This window comes from Hemicordylus capensis, chromosome 4 (assembly GCF_027244095.1).
Source record: "Hemicordylus capensis ecotype Gifberg chromosome 4, rHemCap1.1.pri, whole genome shotgun sequence".
Classification (NCBI taxonomy): domain Eukaryota; kingdom Metazoa; phylum Chordata; class Lepidosauria; order Squamata; family Cordylidae; genus Hemicordylus; species Hemicordylus capensis.
In genome coordinates this window covers 21,886,087-21,902,277 of record NC_069660.1, presented here as the reverse complement: position 1 = coordinate 21,902,277, position 16,191 = coordinate 21,886,087, and the positions used below count along the sequence as shown (strand labels likewise).

The following is a 16,191-nucleotide window of genomic DNA, read 5'->3' as shown; positions in this document are numbered from 1 at the left end:
GAATGGCTGGCATCATCTCACACTGCGTGGGAGGAGGCAATGGTAACCCCCTCCTTTTATGGAACACCCTACCTCCTGAGATTCGTAATGCCACCTCCCTTCTGTTCTTTAAGAAGCTTTAGAAAACGTATTTATATTGACAGGCTTTTTGTTTTGTGTGTGTGTGTGTGTCTGTTTTTCTGGTTTTTATTTTGTTTTCGTGTTTGTTATTTTAATTTCTGTAAACCGCCTTGAGTCTATGGAAGTCAGGCGGTCAATAAATTTGATAGATAAATAAATAAATAGGAAATCCTTATTTCTCATTTGCCCCTGTAAGCAGCAGAATAGCAGATATAAATGTTGCCAACCTTCCAAGGCTGGCCGCGAGTTTCCAGGAATAAGCATCAATCTCCATATGACCATTGAAAGCAATCCTGGCGTTTAGAATGATATTTGACGAAAAATAATGGGGGTGGGGGGTGGAAACTGGGGGAAATAAATCTCCATAGCTTCGGTCAGAGCTGGTAGCTCTAACTGGGTGGTGGTGAGGGAAAGAGAAAAGTAAATAGAAAATGGGGGAAGATTTGAAAGAAAGTGGGGTGCGCGTGAGAAAGAAAGAGGCGCTCTCTTTGGCATGCAGCTTTAGGCACCGAAATGCCTTTCCCCGGGCCAGCAGCAGCCATGCCGCCTTTCCATTCCCACGCCGAACGTTCAAGGCGGCTTACGTCGTTTAATAAAACGTACACCAAAGTTCAATAAAACCCTAAAAACAACAACATGTGAAGTTATAGTCCGAGAGAGAGAGAGAGGAACTACACAAAGGGCTTCACAAATGGAGGGGGGAAGTATTCCGCAAGAGGCGGAATCTCGAAACAGTTAACGCTTTCCAAAGTTCTTTGTGCCGCCCAGAAAGATCCGTGTGTGCGAACGTCTATCTATGCTAAAAGTCCGTCTGTTTCCCTAAACGTTTAATTCTTCTACGTCCAGATGGCTATGCTAGTTTATTTTCATTTTTTAAGTGATTCTGCTGCTTTTATTCTTGCACTATATTTCGAGTTTTAGGAATGTTATTGTTTAGGTTTGTTTTTGATCTGTATTGTAAGCTATCTTGAGATTTTGAAAATGGAAAGGCGGGGTACTAGGTTTTAAATATGTATGTATGTATATGTAAAAAAACAACAACAACCCCTCGCTCAACTGAAGATTAACACCCAATGCTTTTGATTAAATACGTGCTAGTAATCCTCGCAAGCTCATGCCACGATAACTCAGTCTTTTGAGGCACCGCCGTGCTGTTGCGACGGACACGGAATCTTACCCTCGGAATTGCAATGACAACAGCGCCTATGAACTACAAGCCCCATGGGCCTTAGCGGCTAGGTTGTCTCAGTATTTGTCCCCCGCACGCCACCCCCGGGAGGCGTGGTTGGAGCTCTGGACTTAAAGGGGCGGAGGGAAACGACGATGGGTACAAAGCCTCGGTGTGCGCCTGGGGGAACCGTTTCGAGCTCGTCGGCTTCACGCAGGAGGACTTTGCACGGCGGGGCGGGCGCCAAAGGGTTCAAAAGGCAAAGATTTCGCTTCTCGCTGCTTCTGGAGCCGCTGCATGGGTCGCGGAGCTGCGATTCCTAATCCGACGGCGCTGTTGCTCGGGGGACGGAGCCCCTTCCTCGCCCGTGGACCCCTCCTCCTCAGCTGAGCCTGCTGCGAGGCGATGATCCTGGCAGAGTAGGACATCATCTTCCTCCACCCTGGAAGTTTTTCCTCCCGTCTCGACTCCCCCTTTCCTCCTTTTGGATGCTTTTTCCAGCCTCTCCCACTCCCCATCGCCCGCCTCCTCCTCTTCCTCCTCCTCCCGGAGTAGCAGCAGCAGCAGCCGCCGTCCGGGCTGCTCCGCCAGCGCCATGCACACGGTGCAGAAGGACACTACCTTCACCAAGATCTTCGTCGGGGGGCTGCCCTACCACACCACGGACTCCTCGCTGAGGAAATACTTCGAGGTGTTCGGGGACATCGAGGAAGCCGTCGTCATCACCGATCGGCAGACCGGGAAGTCCAGAGGCTACGGCTTTGTAAGTGCAACCCGGGTGCTCCTCGGCGATGGCCGTCTGCCTGCCGCTGGAGGGAAGGGCTTTGTGGCGTACACCCCCCAGGAGCCGCGGTTGAGCTGCCCTGGATCCAGATCGCCTCTCGCACGCGCCGTCTTAATTTAGCCAGAGTCTTACCGCGCCGGGGTTACCTGGTCGCAGACACCTTTTATGTGGCGTAGAATTCCTCTGCTTAGCCTTCAAGCCTGGACTGTAAGGGTTAAAAATGGGGACTGTGCAAAAAGAATGCCACACTTAAAACAAAAACAAACCCTTCCCAAAACCTCTCCTCCTCCCCACTCCTTGCTTGTCCCACTTGGCCCCACTTTAACTAGTACTCCATCCCTCCTTTGCTCCAGCTTAACTTTATATTGGTGACTGATGTGTGTGATATAAACTTATGGAGGCCCCAACCCAACCTTTAACCACTCTGGTTGTGAGTGTATAGCGGCAGTATAAGCTAAGGGAGGAGAGCTGGTCTTGTGGTAGCAAACATGACTTGTCCCCTTTGCTAAGCAGGGTCTGCCCTGGTTGCATATGAATGGGAGACTACATGCATGAGCACTGTAAGATATTCCCCTCAGCGGATGGAGCCGCTCTGGGAAGAGCATCTAGGTTCTGTTCCCTCCCTGGCATCTCCAAGATAGGACAAGAATTTTTTTTTTTTTAAATAGGACAAGAATTTTTTATTGAACCAACAAACTACCAAAGCATACCTGCAACCTTGGAGAAGCCACTGCCAGTCTGTGAAGCCAAGACTGAGCTAGATGGACTAATGGCAGCTTCCTGTGTTCCTAAACGGTCTGTATCTAGTGACCCTGCATATATGCCCCAAGGCACTGGATTTAATGGGCTTCCTTTGCAGAAGCTGCCAAGAAATCTAGAGGGGCTTTTCTGGAGAAGGGAGCCATAAGGAGGCAAAAGTGTAACTTGGAGGGAAAGTAATTGGTGCAGCCTTGGGGTCTGCAGAGCTGGGACTCCCTCTTGGGCTTTAGGGAACAGAAAGATTGGCATCTAGAGAGAAGGTCTTCCAAGGGTGTGTATGGACCGCAGATCCAGCTTTCAGGGGAAATAAATGGAATTGTATTCAGTGGATGTAGCTTTTTGAAGGAACTCTGGAGATGGAGGGCTTGCATAGAGCCCCTGAGTTGTGGAGGGCTCTGTTTTCAAGGCCCTGGCGGGCTGCCTGCATTGATAAACCTGCAAAGCTTTGCTTAGTTGAGGTTTATGCATTCATTTGTGTGGATATGTTCTAGAAATAGAACAAACAATAGACTTGTTCTATTTATTATTGTTGAATTAATACTCTCCTAGCTGATATTGAATTAGCTAGAAGAGGCCTTGTTTACAGGCACGTAGTTGGAGGCGGGGGTAGTTTTGTCAACAAACTAGCTAGAGTGTTCCTGTGGAAATGGAAGTCTGTGTTCCAATGTCTCTTTGCTGCCGCTGTTCCATGAAGCCGTGGGGTTTGCGTTTTCTCTTGGGGTTCTCTTAGTTCAGGGAGTGTCTGGTTCAAGGAAGGGCATCTCTCGGTCTTAATTTCTTGCCCTTTGGTTTTCTGATGGTTGGCTTGGGTTGTATAGGTTCTGCAGAACAGCAGGTTGTATGCTGTGTGGGGCCTAGATATATCTCCCTTCCACAATACTGCTGGGTGACACCAACGTTTCTGTGGATGTTGTACTAGCTACTGTTCTGGCATGGTGCTTTTTGACTCCAAAGTGCCTCGTCTTCTAGAGCTGCAACAGTTAACTTGCTACTGTATTTTAGCTATCATCTGAAGGATGCTTTGCACTATGGGAAGAATGATTTTATACCTTAGTGCAGGCCTGCTCAACTTAGCCCCCCTGCTGTTTTTGGACTACAACTCCCATAATCCTCAACTGCAGTGGCTAATAGTCAGGGATTATGGGAGTTGTAGGCCAACATCTTCAGAGGGCCGAGGTTGAGCAGCCCTGCTTTCGTGTATCGTTGCCCCCAAGTTGACTTGGTGGTTCTTCCATTTCTGCAAAAGGGCAGTGGACATAACTCTCTGTCTTCTTCCCTATTTCCCCTGCTTCCAACGTTGTCCATTGCCCTCGGATACTCTGCTGGTTTGGGAGCTTTTCCGCTTCCTATTATCTTTCCTATAATTATCTTTCAGCTGCAGTTCAAGTTCTTTGCTGGAAGGATGAGAGGAATGACACCCCATCTTCATTAGAGGAAAGAACTATAGCAGGGGTTCTCAAACTTGGGTCCCCACTCAGGTGTTGTGGAACTAAAATTCCTACCACCCCCAGCAGTTTGGCCATTGTAGCTTGGAGTGAGAGCAACATCTGGGGATCCAAATTTGAGAACCCTTAACTTACAGATCAGTGTTTCCCAACTTATTTGAGGCATGCTTAAATTAAAAAGCGGGGGGTGGGGACGTAGACACATGTTGTATTGTAATAGCAAACTAGCTATCTATTTGTCATTGCTAGCTTTGTCTTGTCTACAAGCTATGAGGCTTGTAGCTGTCCCTCCTGGTGCATAGGAGAGCAAGTGGGGAGTTTAAACTCCCCATTTTGGAAGCTGTCTTGCTCTTGTTGTGCACCAGGAAGGATGTATCCTTCCCAGTGCATTAGGCAGTAAGTGGGCTTCTAAAGTGTGGAGTTCAAACTCCATGTTTCTGGAGCTGACTCGAGAGTGAGTCAGTGAGGCACATGGGCCCATGACACTAGGAAAATATGGCTCTAGCTAATTGGGGCAGAGACTGTATGAAGGAAAGTGAGGCATAAAGTACAAGTGGGGTAAAGAATGTTTTCTGCGGTGTCTTGTTTTCCATTGTCCCTTGTGCTCAAGAAACAGCAGTGTTCAATGTGCTGGAACTCAGAAAATAGGTTGATCATTCTGGGACCTCCAGGTTCGGAGCCAGTATGGGTCAACCAGTTTATGGAGAACTGTGAGAGAGAGAGAGAGAGAGCTTGCCTTCAAGCCTTGTTGAGGGCTTTCTGGAGGCTGCAGTGGGGAGCAGAATACTGGACTAGGCAGAAATTTCATCTGATCCAGCAGGGCTCTAGCGTACTCTGCTGTATTTCCCAAAGTTCTTACTGAGATGATTCCCCAGGAGAAACCTATCCTTGTTTTGTAAAAAAGCAGCAGGTGGGGCTAAGTCTTCTAACCAGCAAATGACCTCTGCTCCATGACTAATATCTTGGTGATGCATCTACAGAACTCTCATGATGCTGCTTCTCGCCCCCAATACTTGAGCATTTTTGAAAAGGAGAGAAAAGCAGGAATGCCATTGATGCAAGTTTAATATGGCATGTGCTTCTGTCAGTAACTTCCTTTTTCAGTGGGATGTGTTCAGGCTTCAGCTGTCAGTCAGCTGAAGACTTTGAACTTGATGAATCACCTGCCTTTTAAACCAACTAATTGATTAAAGAAATGTGCATATTCTCAAAATCCCAATATAGGGTGTAGTTGTTTTTTAAAGATTTTACAGGTTTTTTAAAGAACAAACTAAAACTCATTGTTAGAAGGAAAGCAAATCATTTATTTTATTTATATTCCCAATTACAGTATCACACCAGAACCAAAAACCCCTCAAACATAAACAAGTGCACCCTTGCTGCACCCAATCCTAATTAATCAACTATTTATTTTATTTATTATTTATTTATTTGATTTCTGAGCTGCCCTTCCAAAAATGGCTCAGGGCAGTTTACATTAAAACAAAACAAAAATCAATTAACTGTTAAAACTGAAAACTGTAAAAACAACATAAAACCATTATTAAAACAATTAAAACAGTTTTTTTAAAACTCTGGAAAACCAGGGCAAACCTTCACGGTTTAAAAACAGTTTATAAATCCTGGAAGGCCAGGCCAAACATTTTATTAAGACTGCAATCCTAAGTATGCTTTCCTGGGAGTTAGCCCCATTGAACACAGTGGAACTTATTTCCATGTAGGTGTGCATGGGATTATACTGTATACCTACCAATTTAAAGCTTGTTGTCCTATATGAAGTTATGGCCTGTTTATATGTTGCAGAGTTCCTTCACCATGTAGATAGGCATGTATAGACAAAATGATTTACTGGCCTGTAGGACCATCACGTTTATGTTTGTTTGTTTGTAGCTGAGGTTCTCAAACTTTGGTCCCCAGATCTTGTTAGACTACAACTCCCATCCACTGTCCCCTCTAAGGCATGTGTGCACGCTCACAAGTTTTCTGATGTCTGCTCCTGCTCAGGTTGAATCAGGAAGGCCCCATTCTGAATGTAGGTGCGCACACAGTGCCTTGATTCTGCAGCCCAGAACAAAACTCATTCCGCACAGAGATGGAAAAAAAATAAGAGCGATCACTGCTCCCATCACCCCCAGCCACAATGGCCTGGGGGTGTTGGAAGTTATAGTCCAATAACGTCTGGGGTGCCCAAGTTTGAGAACCCTTGGTTTATAGAATTTATATTTATTATTTATTTATATAGAATATGTTTATTATTATTATTATTATTATTATTATTATTATTATTATTACATTTATATCTCGCTCTTCCGCCAAGGAGTCCAGAGCGATGTACATGGTTATTTTTATCTTCAAAACAACCCTGCGAGGTAGGTTAGGCTGACTGGCCCAGAGTCACCCAGTGCCACCCCTCCAGTGAAATGCAGCTCAAGGCGAGTCACAATAAAACAGCAGGTTTGGCAGTTTACAATGCATCCAGTAGCATTCCCCTTCCTACTTGGAGATCCATTCCATGTTGCAATTTTTGTCACCTATTGCAGCAGTCCTTAAAGGTGGCTGGTTTATGTAGATGAGAACAGCACCTGTCTTTTCAAAGGGTAGCAATGTATTGTATCGTAGTTTTCTCCCATCTTCAGGGGCAAAGTTCTATTCGTCTCTTCTGTTCTTGCTGCTGTAAACTGCCTCTGCTCCCATTTACTTTGCCCTGGGGAGAAAGTAACGGCTGTTGTCCCCTATTCCACTGCACATTTGAAGGGTGTATGGAGTCACCTTAAGTGGCACAGCAGAGAAATGCTTGACTAACAAGCAGAAGGTTGCCAGTTTGAATCCCCACTGGTACTATATCGGGCAGCAGCAATATAAGAAGATGCTGAAAGGCATCATCTCATACTGCGTGGGAGGAGGCAATGGTAAACCCCTCCTGTACTCTACCAAAAGAAAACCACAGGGCTCTGTGGGTGCCAGGAGTCGAAATTGACTTGACAGCACACTCTACCTTTACCTTTCTGGAGGAGGGTCCAGCTTTTTGAAAAAGGGAAGCAAAAATAACTACTCTGAACTGCACTGCCCCATACCACCGAGATGCTTCCACCGAGATGCTTCATTGCCTCTTGGCTTCTCCAATAGGAGATGGACATCGCCAAGCAACCACTTTTGAAGGGCAAACCTTCTAGTGGTAGAGGCACTGCAGCAGTAAGCAGCCAGTGCATGTGAGCTGGAGTTCAAGGGAGCTTGCATCTTACGCAGCAGCATCGCTTGCCATCACTTCAGGGAGCACGAGGCTGTGCAGTGCTCAGCCTTTTACTTGTTGCTCTATCAAACAGAGCCAGAAAGAGTGTGGCATCTCCACTTGTAGTCTTTCTCCCTCTCCAGCCTTACATGAAGGATTATCCCCTCTTACAGCTTTTTGAAGTGAAATTTAAGGAGAAGCAATTGTAGCTCTTAACTCCCAACAGTTTTGTGCAAGTGCTTGCCAAAGGAAGAACGTGCGTGGTGTTCTCTCTCTCTCTCTCTCTCTCTCTCTCTCTCTCTCTCTCTCTCTCTCTCTCTGCAGCTGTAATGTGTGCTCCTTTCTAGGTGACCATGGCTGACCGCGCTGCGGCCGAGAGGGCGTGCAAGGATCCCAACCCCATCATCGATGGCCGGAAAGCAAATGTCAACCTGGCCTATCTGGGAGCCAAACCAAGGAGTATTCAAACTGGTGAGGCAAACCCCTCTTCCCTCTCCTTTTTGCCAGGCTCTCTGAAACACGTTCAGGGTCTCTTTTCTGGGTTTGAATAGGGCAATACAAACAGGGCTGTGTGTGTATTCTGCACCCAGGAAACTCAGCTTCTGCTGTCCAAATAAAGCACTGCAAATTAAGCTTATTTTGTGTGATGGTTTCTGCTGCCAAGAATCGGGCTTTCAGAGCACTGGCAATCTCTTGGCAAGTACTGGAAGAGTTTAGGCAAGAAAAGACAGCGGAGACCCATGCAGCCGTGGCCCTGTTAACACATTATGTTCAGCACATGTACAATGTGCCCATGTATGGATCTGTAAGCGCATCCAGTTCTTTGAATGTTATGTTGAACATATGTACAGCAGTGCACTTCTGATCTATTTGAGGGACCTGTGCCCATGTTCACTTTTAACATGGATGCAGGTAAAGTAACTCACACAAACACATGTACATGTGTGTAGACACCTGAACACACATACATCATGATGTTTGAATATGGCTTATGTGTGTTCTAGGTCCTAGCAGCCAAGGGAAGGCACCTGTGCAGTTCCTGACTGTTACTGCCAGATAGCACCTGACGATGTCATAGGAAGCTGCCACCTTTTAAGTCAGGCCATTGGTCCATCTAGTGGGAAAGGGATCTGTGCATGAGGAGGAAGGTTGAAGCTTGCACATTGGCCCTAGTTTCTCTGTGTAAACCAACTTGAGAACTTTTGTTGAAAAGTGGTATATACATAGTAATAGTAGTAGTCGTCGTCATCACTGAATTAGGTATTGAGCTAGCATGGCATCTGAAATAAATGATGGCAAGTGAACATTCCATGCAATATTTTCATACAACTCAAATCGCACTATAAACCTTTTTTTAATTTTAGAAAATTCATTGGAGTGTTTGTCCCATTCTGGTGTACTTAGGTAAGATTGAAATATTTTACATCTAAAGGGGAAAATGCCCACACTGGCAATTAGGAACAGATGAATATAGAAAGCTGCCTTATACCAAATCAGACCATTGGTCTATCTGGCTCAGTATTGTCTGCACTGACTAGCAACATCTCTCCAAGGTTTCAGGCAGGAATCTTTCCCAGCCGCACTGGTAGGGATTGTGCACAGGTTCAGTGCCGAACTGGTTCAGACAAGGTCCAAACCAGTTTGGTAGCAGGGAGCAGGATCTCTTAAAAAGTGCAGGTCCTTACCTGTTCACCGCTGCTGCATGCAGCTTCCTGCTGCAGCAGCGCTTGGCTCAGTTACCCCCATGTGGCACATGCGCAGACGCCATGTGTGGGCTGGCATTGCGCGGGGGTACTTGGGCCAAGCACTGTTGTAGCAGGAAGCTGTATGCGGCAGTAGAGAGCAGATAAGAACCTCCTCTCTTAAAAAAATTAAAATAAAATAAAAAATCCTGCTCCCCTCCCCATGGTGCTGTACCGGTTTGGACCTCATCCAAACTGGTTCAGTGCCGAACTTGTGCATGAACCTTGGTTCGTGCAAATACCAACTTACCAAGAGATAGATTCATTCATTCATTCATTCATTCATCATATTTCTATACTGCCTGATATGTACATCTCTAGGGGGTGTACAGAATTTAAAATATTTAAAAGTTACAGATTAAAATACATAATAAAAACAGTAGAATAAAATAGATATTAAAACAAGTTTTAAATTATTAAAATTAATTCTAATTAAAAGCCTGAAAAAACAGAGTCTTGAGGCTCTTCCTGAAAACAAACAGAGAAGGAAATGCTTTTATTTCAGTAGGGAGCATATTCCAAAGCCCTGGGGCAGCCACAGAGAAAGCCCGGGATTGAACCTGGGAGTCAATCTCGAGATGCCAGAGACTGAAACTGGGATTTTCCTACATGCAACGCAGATGCTCTTCCCCTGAGCTTTGGCCCCATGCCTGAAGTCCTATCTATGGTTTTCTGAACTGGGAGTGTAGCAACTAACAGCAGTCAAAACAAATTGTAGGTACCTAAATAAGGATAAATGAAATATTTCATTTTAAAAGCGAAAGTGTTACAGGCCCCTCAAATGCATAGCACAGACAGGGTATATTGCTGTGCATGAATTCAACTAACATGTGAATCATTATACCTGTGTACACTCATCATATGTGTTGAACATAATGTTTGAATATGGCTTACGAGATACAGTATTTGGTTTAAGTTAGGTTGCCACCATTTATTAACAGTTCAGAGCATAGATGTTGAAGCATGGTGAGAAAAGATGGGGGCGGGATGAGTGTTTCTGAAATAATCTAAATATAGGTTTGAAAAATACATTGTCGAAGATAAAGTAAAGGAGTATAACAAAATAGATAATCTGACTGAGAGATGAAAGACTGAGGATAACTGATGGAATGTAGCTAGCCATATATAAACACAACTATGACAATATTGGGGGAAATGCCAAAAGTGAAGATAAGATGTTCAAAGGATGTATGTGTTGTATTAGACTAAAGCAGAAGCAGCACTTTAAAAGAAACAAGATTTATTATGGAAAAGATAACACAGAAACATATGTTACACACACCCAAAGAGAAAAAGAGAGTAGCTGGCAAGAACAGTTAATGATGGTTTTAAATAAACTATCAAAAACAAATGTCGGTGCATAAGAGAAAAATATTAGGAAGACTAACCAGTATTTAAAAAGCCGAAGATCTATATTTAGAATCTGAAGAAAGTTGTAGGCAAAATGTAACAAAAAAAAGAGAACAGTGTTCACAAACACCAACAAATGGTTCATGAGTTATCATCATGTGTATAATGTAGATGTATAGAGTTTGCCAGCTTCCTGACGTACAAGGTAGGTAACAGAATCTTCCCCTCACTAGATCTTTGTAGGTCCTAAGACACAGATGGTGATGGTTTGCCCAAATCCTTCATTGTCATGTCTGTAGTTTATGCAGTCTAAACCACGATCGTTTGTTTTGATCTTGTTTGTTTACCAAACCTGGATTGGTGCCACAGATTATCACCAGATCTTGGATTGTTTCACCAGATTGTTCTTTGTCCAGGTCCACACCACCTTCGTGCCTCCTATAATTTTGGCTTGCCGGTCTTTATGTGAGAGCCCTGCAAGAGTGGAACTACTGAAACAAATTAAGATTAGTATCATTGCATACCTGCCAACATGTCCCTATTTTACCATTTACCTGAATGGGAAAATAGGGACATGTTGGCAGGTATGTCATTGTGAGTTCACCAGTGCTGCAGCAAATTTCATAAGTTCATCATGAGGGACCATGGTTTCAACTAACAAGTCAACTTCAAACCTAGAATTCAGATCATGGTTTGACTGCGCAAAATAAACCACAGTTTGACAGGTGTTGTTTAGGCACACAAACTAACCACAGCTAACAAAATAAACCATGGTTCTGTGTGATGTTTGAACCTGCCTTGCATCTGTCTTGCACAGGATGTGGTGTAACAGTCATAACTGGACCACAGTCCTATGCATCTTTAAACAGGTTAGGTCCTCTAGTTTTAAAGGAGCTTCCATATATGTGTGCACAGGATTTCAGCTTAACACTGCAAACCTATGCATATTTCCTTGAGAATAAATCCATTGAAGGCTATGGAACTTATTTCCAAGCATGCATGGAATTGGGCTGAACTTCTGACTTAGCAGCATGTTGTACTTTCTAATCTAATCAAAGCTTTTTCCAACTGTTTTGCTAGGTTTTACCTTAGGAGTGCAGCAGCTACATCCAGCTCTCATTCAGAGACCCTATGGGTAAGTGGAATTTCTGTCTTCAGCAGCGACTAGTTTGAAGTAAAGCCAATATATCATCTTGTGGAGGGAGGAGGCCCTCCTAAGCTTTGAAAGAGAGCACAGATGCAGTGCCTGCCATCCTAGCTAGGTCAGCTGCAGTATTCCAGGAAGACTCATCATCATCATCATCATTATTTATTTATTATTTTACATTTATATCCCACTCTTCCGCCAAGGAGCCCAGAGCAGTGTACATGGTTATGTTTATCCTCACAACAACCCTGTGAGGTAGGTTAGGCTGAGAAATACATGACTGGCCTAGAGTCACCCAGTGAGCTTCATGGCTGCATGGGGATTTCAACTTGGGTCTTCCCTGTCCTGGTCCGACACTCTAACAGCTATGCTATGCTATGCTATGCTGGCTCTCATGTATTCCAGGAAAACATGCCTGCATTGTGGAGAGTTTTCTTAGTTCTGTGATGTGGCGCATTTATGATGTGTGGGGCCGGGAGCGATTTTCCTTGATCTCTATTTCCTCCAGAAATGCCCTGCACCACATGAAAATGTCTGTGAGGGTCACACAGTCCCAGGGACATATTTTCGGGTGGCATAGGGCACTTCTGGGGGAAGCAGAGATCGAAGAAAATCACTCCCCTATCCTTTGCACTTTGTCTTTGCACTTTGACTGCAGTACTCTGACTCTGGAAGTCTTCTCAGTACGAGTGCATCTCACCAGCATGCTGCTGCCGCCGCCTTAGTCAGGTTGTCAGTATCTACAACAATTTCCTGACTTTTAAGTTCCCCCCACCTAAGTGTTCTATTTCGCTAAAACTTTTCAGAAAGTTGTGTATGTCTCCCTCACCCCTTCTCAGTTTACAGTAACTCAGTCTACTATACCAGGGGTTCCCAACTTTGGATCCCCTGTTGTTGTTTGTTTGTTTGTTTGTTTGGGCTACAGTTCCCTTCCAAAGGTCATTGTGGCTGTGGATTATGGAAGCTGTAGTCCAACAACATCTGGGGAACCAAGATGGGGACCCCTTGTATCTACCACCAGCAAATTGCGAACCATGGGTGTAATCCTCCTCCTGGGCATGCTGCACTTGCACATGGAAGAATCCCATGGGGGTTGAATAGAGCATTATTCTCTCTTCACACACCCCCATCCACCCCCTCCTTCTGATCCAAGGCTGTTAAGAAAAGGGGAGTTCTGTGTGTGCCTGCCAGGTTTTCATCCAGCCCTCCCTCTTGCTGGAGGGGAGAGAAATAGGGCTGTGACCTCTCTTTGCACGTGGGTGCTGTACCCATGTGGGCAAGGATCATGTGCTCCACTTCATGTGACTACTGAGATTTTCTTTTCTTAAAAAACATCTCTGATGAAGTATGTGTTTGTCTTTAGTCTTTTTACCCCACTGGACGCGTTGAAATACTTCCACAATTGCTTTGTACTCTTCTTTGTTGGAAGACGGGTTATGCTTTTGCAAAAATAAAATATTCTGGTCTTCTAAACGTCTGTGCCTGTCAGCTCAATCCACAGAGCAGCTCTTGTGCAGGAGCCCAGTGGCGATAGTATTTCTGGGGTGTAAAGGCGAAGGGCCCCTGCAAGTGCACGCCAAACAGCCACACTCAGATGTTGAGGGCTGTTTTGTTTGTTTTGCATAATTCTCCTTTATTAAAATAGGGCCTGTGTAGGAGATCTGCCTTCTGGATTGTGTCTGTGGCTTTGTGCTCTGTATAACCATTCTGGTCCAGAAAACAAAACTGCATGTGGATACAAAGTCTAATATTCAGTGAAAGAAACATTAGGTCAAAAAATGGATTCCGGACAGATGTTCTATGGAACTTGAGGAGGGTACAAAAGTGAGCCATTGTCTCTCGCTTTCAATAGCTTGTCCCATCCCTTCCCAGCCCAAAACGTCCTCCTTTTTTTGCATCTAATAGGATTTGGCAGCTGCTCTGGAAAAGACAAGTTTGCCCAGAGACAACAATAGCAACTGTCATACTACCTTCATTTAACTGTTTAATGATTGATGCCATTCCTTTTTTGTTGTTGTGCTTGGCCCTGTTTTCTGAAAGCGAATGTTGACGAGAGGTATTTTTTTAAAAAAAAACTTAAGAAAAGTAGGCTCTCTTTTAAAAAGGAAACATTGGAAGGTTGCTGGGGTTTTAGGGGACAATGCATAGGCTTTTCTTTGCCAAGGAGAATTAATATTTAACCTTTTCTTGTGCCTTCCACACACTGCCTGCCTTCCTTTCCATTTCCTCTCAGCCTTCCTGTTCTGGGTTCCACAGAGGCATTATGCTTTATGATTCCAAAGGTTTATTGCTGTGAGAGGGTGTTGTCATAATAGTGGTCTCATCGCCACAGCCGTGTTTATTGTTGACACACGTTTTTCCCCTCACTAATAGTTCACCCACATTTTGGGTATGTGCATTCCTAAATAAGGAATCTTTGTTCTTGTTCTTCATAATGCAGAGAGAACGTCAGGTTGTGGGGTTCTTTCCCCACACTTTGTTGAAAATAATAACAAGAATTGTGAGTTCTTCAGTTTAGTGAGGACCCCACCCCGCGTTGTGCTTTTTACGGCAAAGTGCTTGGTTGTTGAATTTCACAAATTGTGCCATTCCATGAGGTGCATTGGCAAGTCTGTTTTGAAAAGCAAATTCCTCAGGTTTCCACAAAACCTACAGCTTTAAAAGGGAGTGTTGGTAGTAGTGTCCTGTGAAGACTGCACTTCTGGTCATTTATTTGAAAAGTTCAGCTAAGTTAGTGCCATCATGTGCTAGACAGTGCGTAAATCACACAAATAATCAGTTGCAGTTCAGAGTATACAGTGGGCGAGCAGTTTTGTGGAAGAAAACTCTATTAGTGGCTACTAGTCTGGATGACCTTGTGCTACCTCCAGGTTCAAGTAACTGGTATACTGCTGAGAACCATTTGCAGGGAAGCAAGGCAGGAAAAGGGATATGCCGTTAATCTCTTGCTTGTGGATTTCCCAGCAGTAGTGGGCTGTACTAACAAGCTGGAGGGGTGGAAAATAAGCCCAGCTGTTTGGATACAGGCAGCTATTCTTGCACTGCCTTCTGGCCCCTCCCGGGCTGTACTTGAGCTGTGAGGGTTGGTCTTTGGTCTGGTAGGGGAATTCCTAGAGGAATCTGGTGGGCCACTGTGAGAAACAGGATGCTTGACTAGATGGGCTTTGGCCTGATCTAGCAGGTGCTTCTTGAGTTATGTTCTGATGGGCCAGCAATACATAGGTGTGGCAGGAAGGGGTTATAGAATGGGGTAGTGCAATAAGAGGATAAAAAGTACACTAAAGCAGTTTAAATTCCCACTCCACCATTAAATATAGAGGCTAGAAACTGGCCAATCTTCTGCCCAGTGGTTTTGAGTTGCTGTGATGTCATGGAATGTTTATGAATACTCCAGCCGGTTAGTGGAAAAGGGCATTGCTGTCAATCAAGTGAAGGGTTGCACTGTGCAAAGGAATGTGAATGCAGTGTGCAGTTGCTGAAGAAGTTTGCAGGGTGATTGAGGGAAGGAGAAAGAAGCTTGCCATTGTGGTTGTTTAAGCCCTGACTCTGGGGCAGCTTGGTGAGCCCAAGGCAGGCCTTCTACCCAGTCCTTCTCAAAGGTCCTCAGCATAGCTGTGACCTGAGCTTTCTGTATACACCTCAGACAAAGGACAGTTGGTCAACACAAAGGTGCCCTAGAACAGTTGGTCATGGAATCAACCAGAGAGAAGGCAACCTTGAACTTGATCCTGAGTGGTACCCAGAACCTGGTGCGAGATGTCAGTGTCATGGAACCTTTAGGGAACAGTGAGCATAGTGTGATTAAATTCAGCATATATGTGAGGAGAGAATTGTCAAGTAGGTCTAACACAAACACTTTGAACTTTTCTAAAATGAGGAGTTTGGTGAAAAGAAAACTGAAAGGGAAAATCAAGAGAATTGCTTTGCTCCAGAATGCATGGAGTTTATTGAAAACCACAATAATAGAAGCCAAGTTAGAATGTATATCAAAAATGAGGAAAAGGTACTACCAAGTCTGGGATGATGCCAGCATGGCTGTCAAGTAGAATCAAGGAAGCTATAAAAGGGAAGGATTCCTTCAGAAATTGGAAGCAGTGTTCCATCTAATTTTTTCCCATCTGTGCGCAGAATGACTTTTGTTCTGGGTGGCAGTATTAAGGCAGTGTGCATGTGCATTCAGAATGGGGCCTTCCTAATTCAACCTGAGTGGGATCTAAAATTAACTGAGTGGACATCAGAAAACTTGTGAGCACGCACATGTGTGCACGCCTTGGAGATCAGGAAATTACAGGCTGGGTAGCTTAATGTCTGTGCCAGGCAAATTGACAGAAAGCATTCTCAAAGATAAAATTGTTAAACATAACAGGCCCTTCTGAAGGAGACCCAGCATGGCTTCTGTAATGGTAAATCTTGCCTCACCAACCTCCTGGAGTTCTTTGAGAGTGTC

At 44.6% G+C, this 16,191-nt stretch overlaps 1 protein-coding gene across 1 annotated transcript in view; it reads left to right on the top strand.

The window, feature by feature from the left end:
- The first annotated feature begins 1,404 nt into the window (after nucleotides 1-1,404).
- RBM38 (RNA binding motif protein 38) overlaps nucleotides 1,405-16,191 on the top strand; it is a 58,851-nt gene continuing 44,064 nt past the window's right edge. Inside the window, exons 1-3 of the mRNA XM_053250060.1 lie at nucleotides 1,405-2,051; nucleotides 7,853-7,976; nucleotides 11,678-11,732. Coding sequence (XP_053106035.1) covers nucleotides 1,884-2,051; nucleotides 7,853-7,976; nucleotides 11,678-11,732 — 347 coding nt within the window. The 5' untranslated portion in view covers nucleotides 1,405-1,883. The remainder of the gene's footprint in view (nucleotides 2,052-7,852; nucleotides 7,977-11,677; nucleotides 11,733-16,191) is intronic.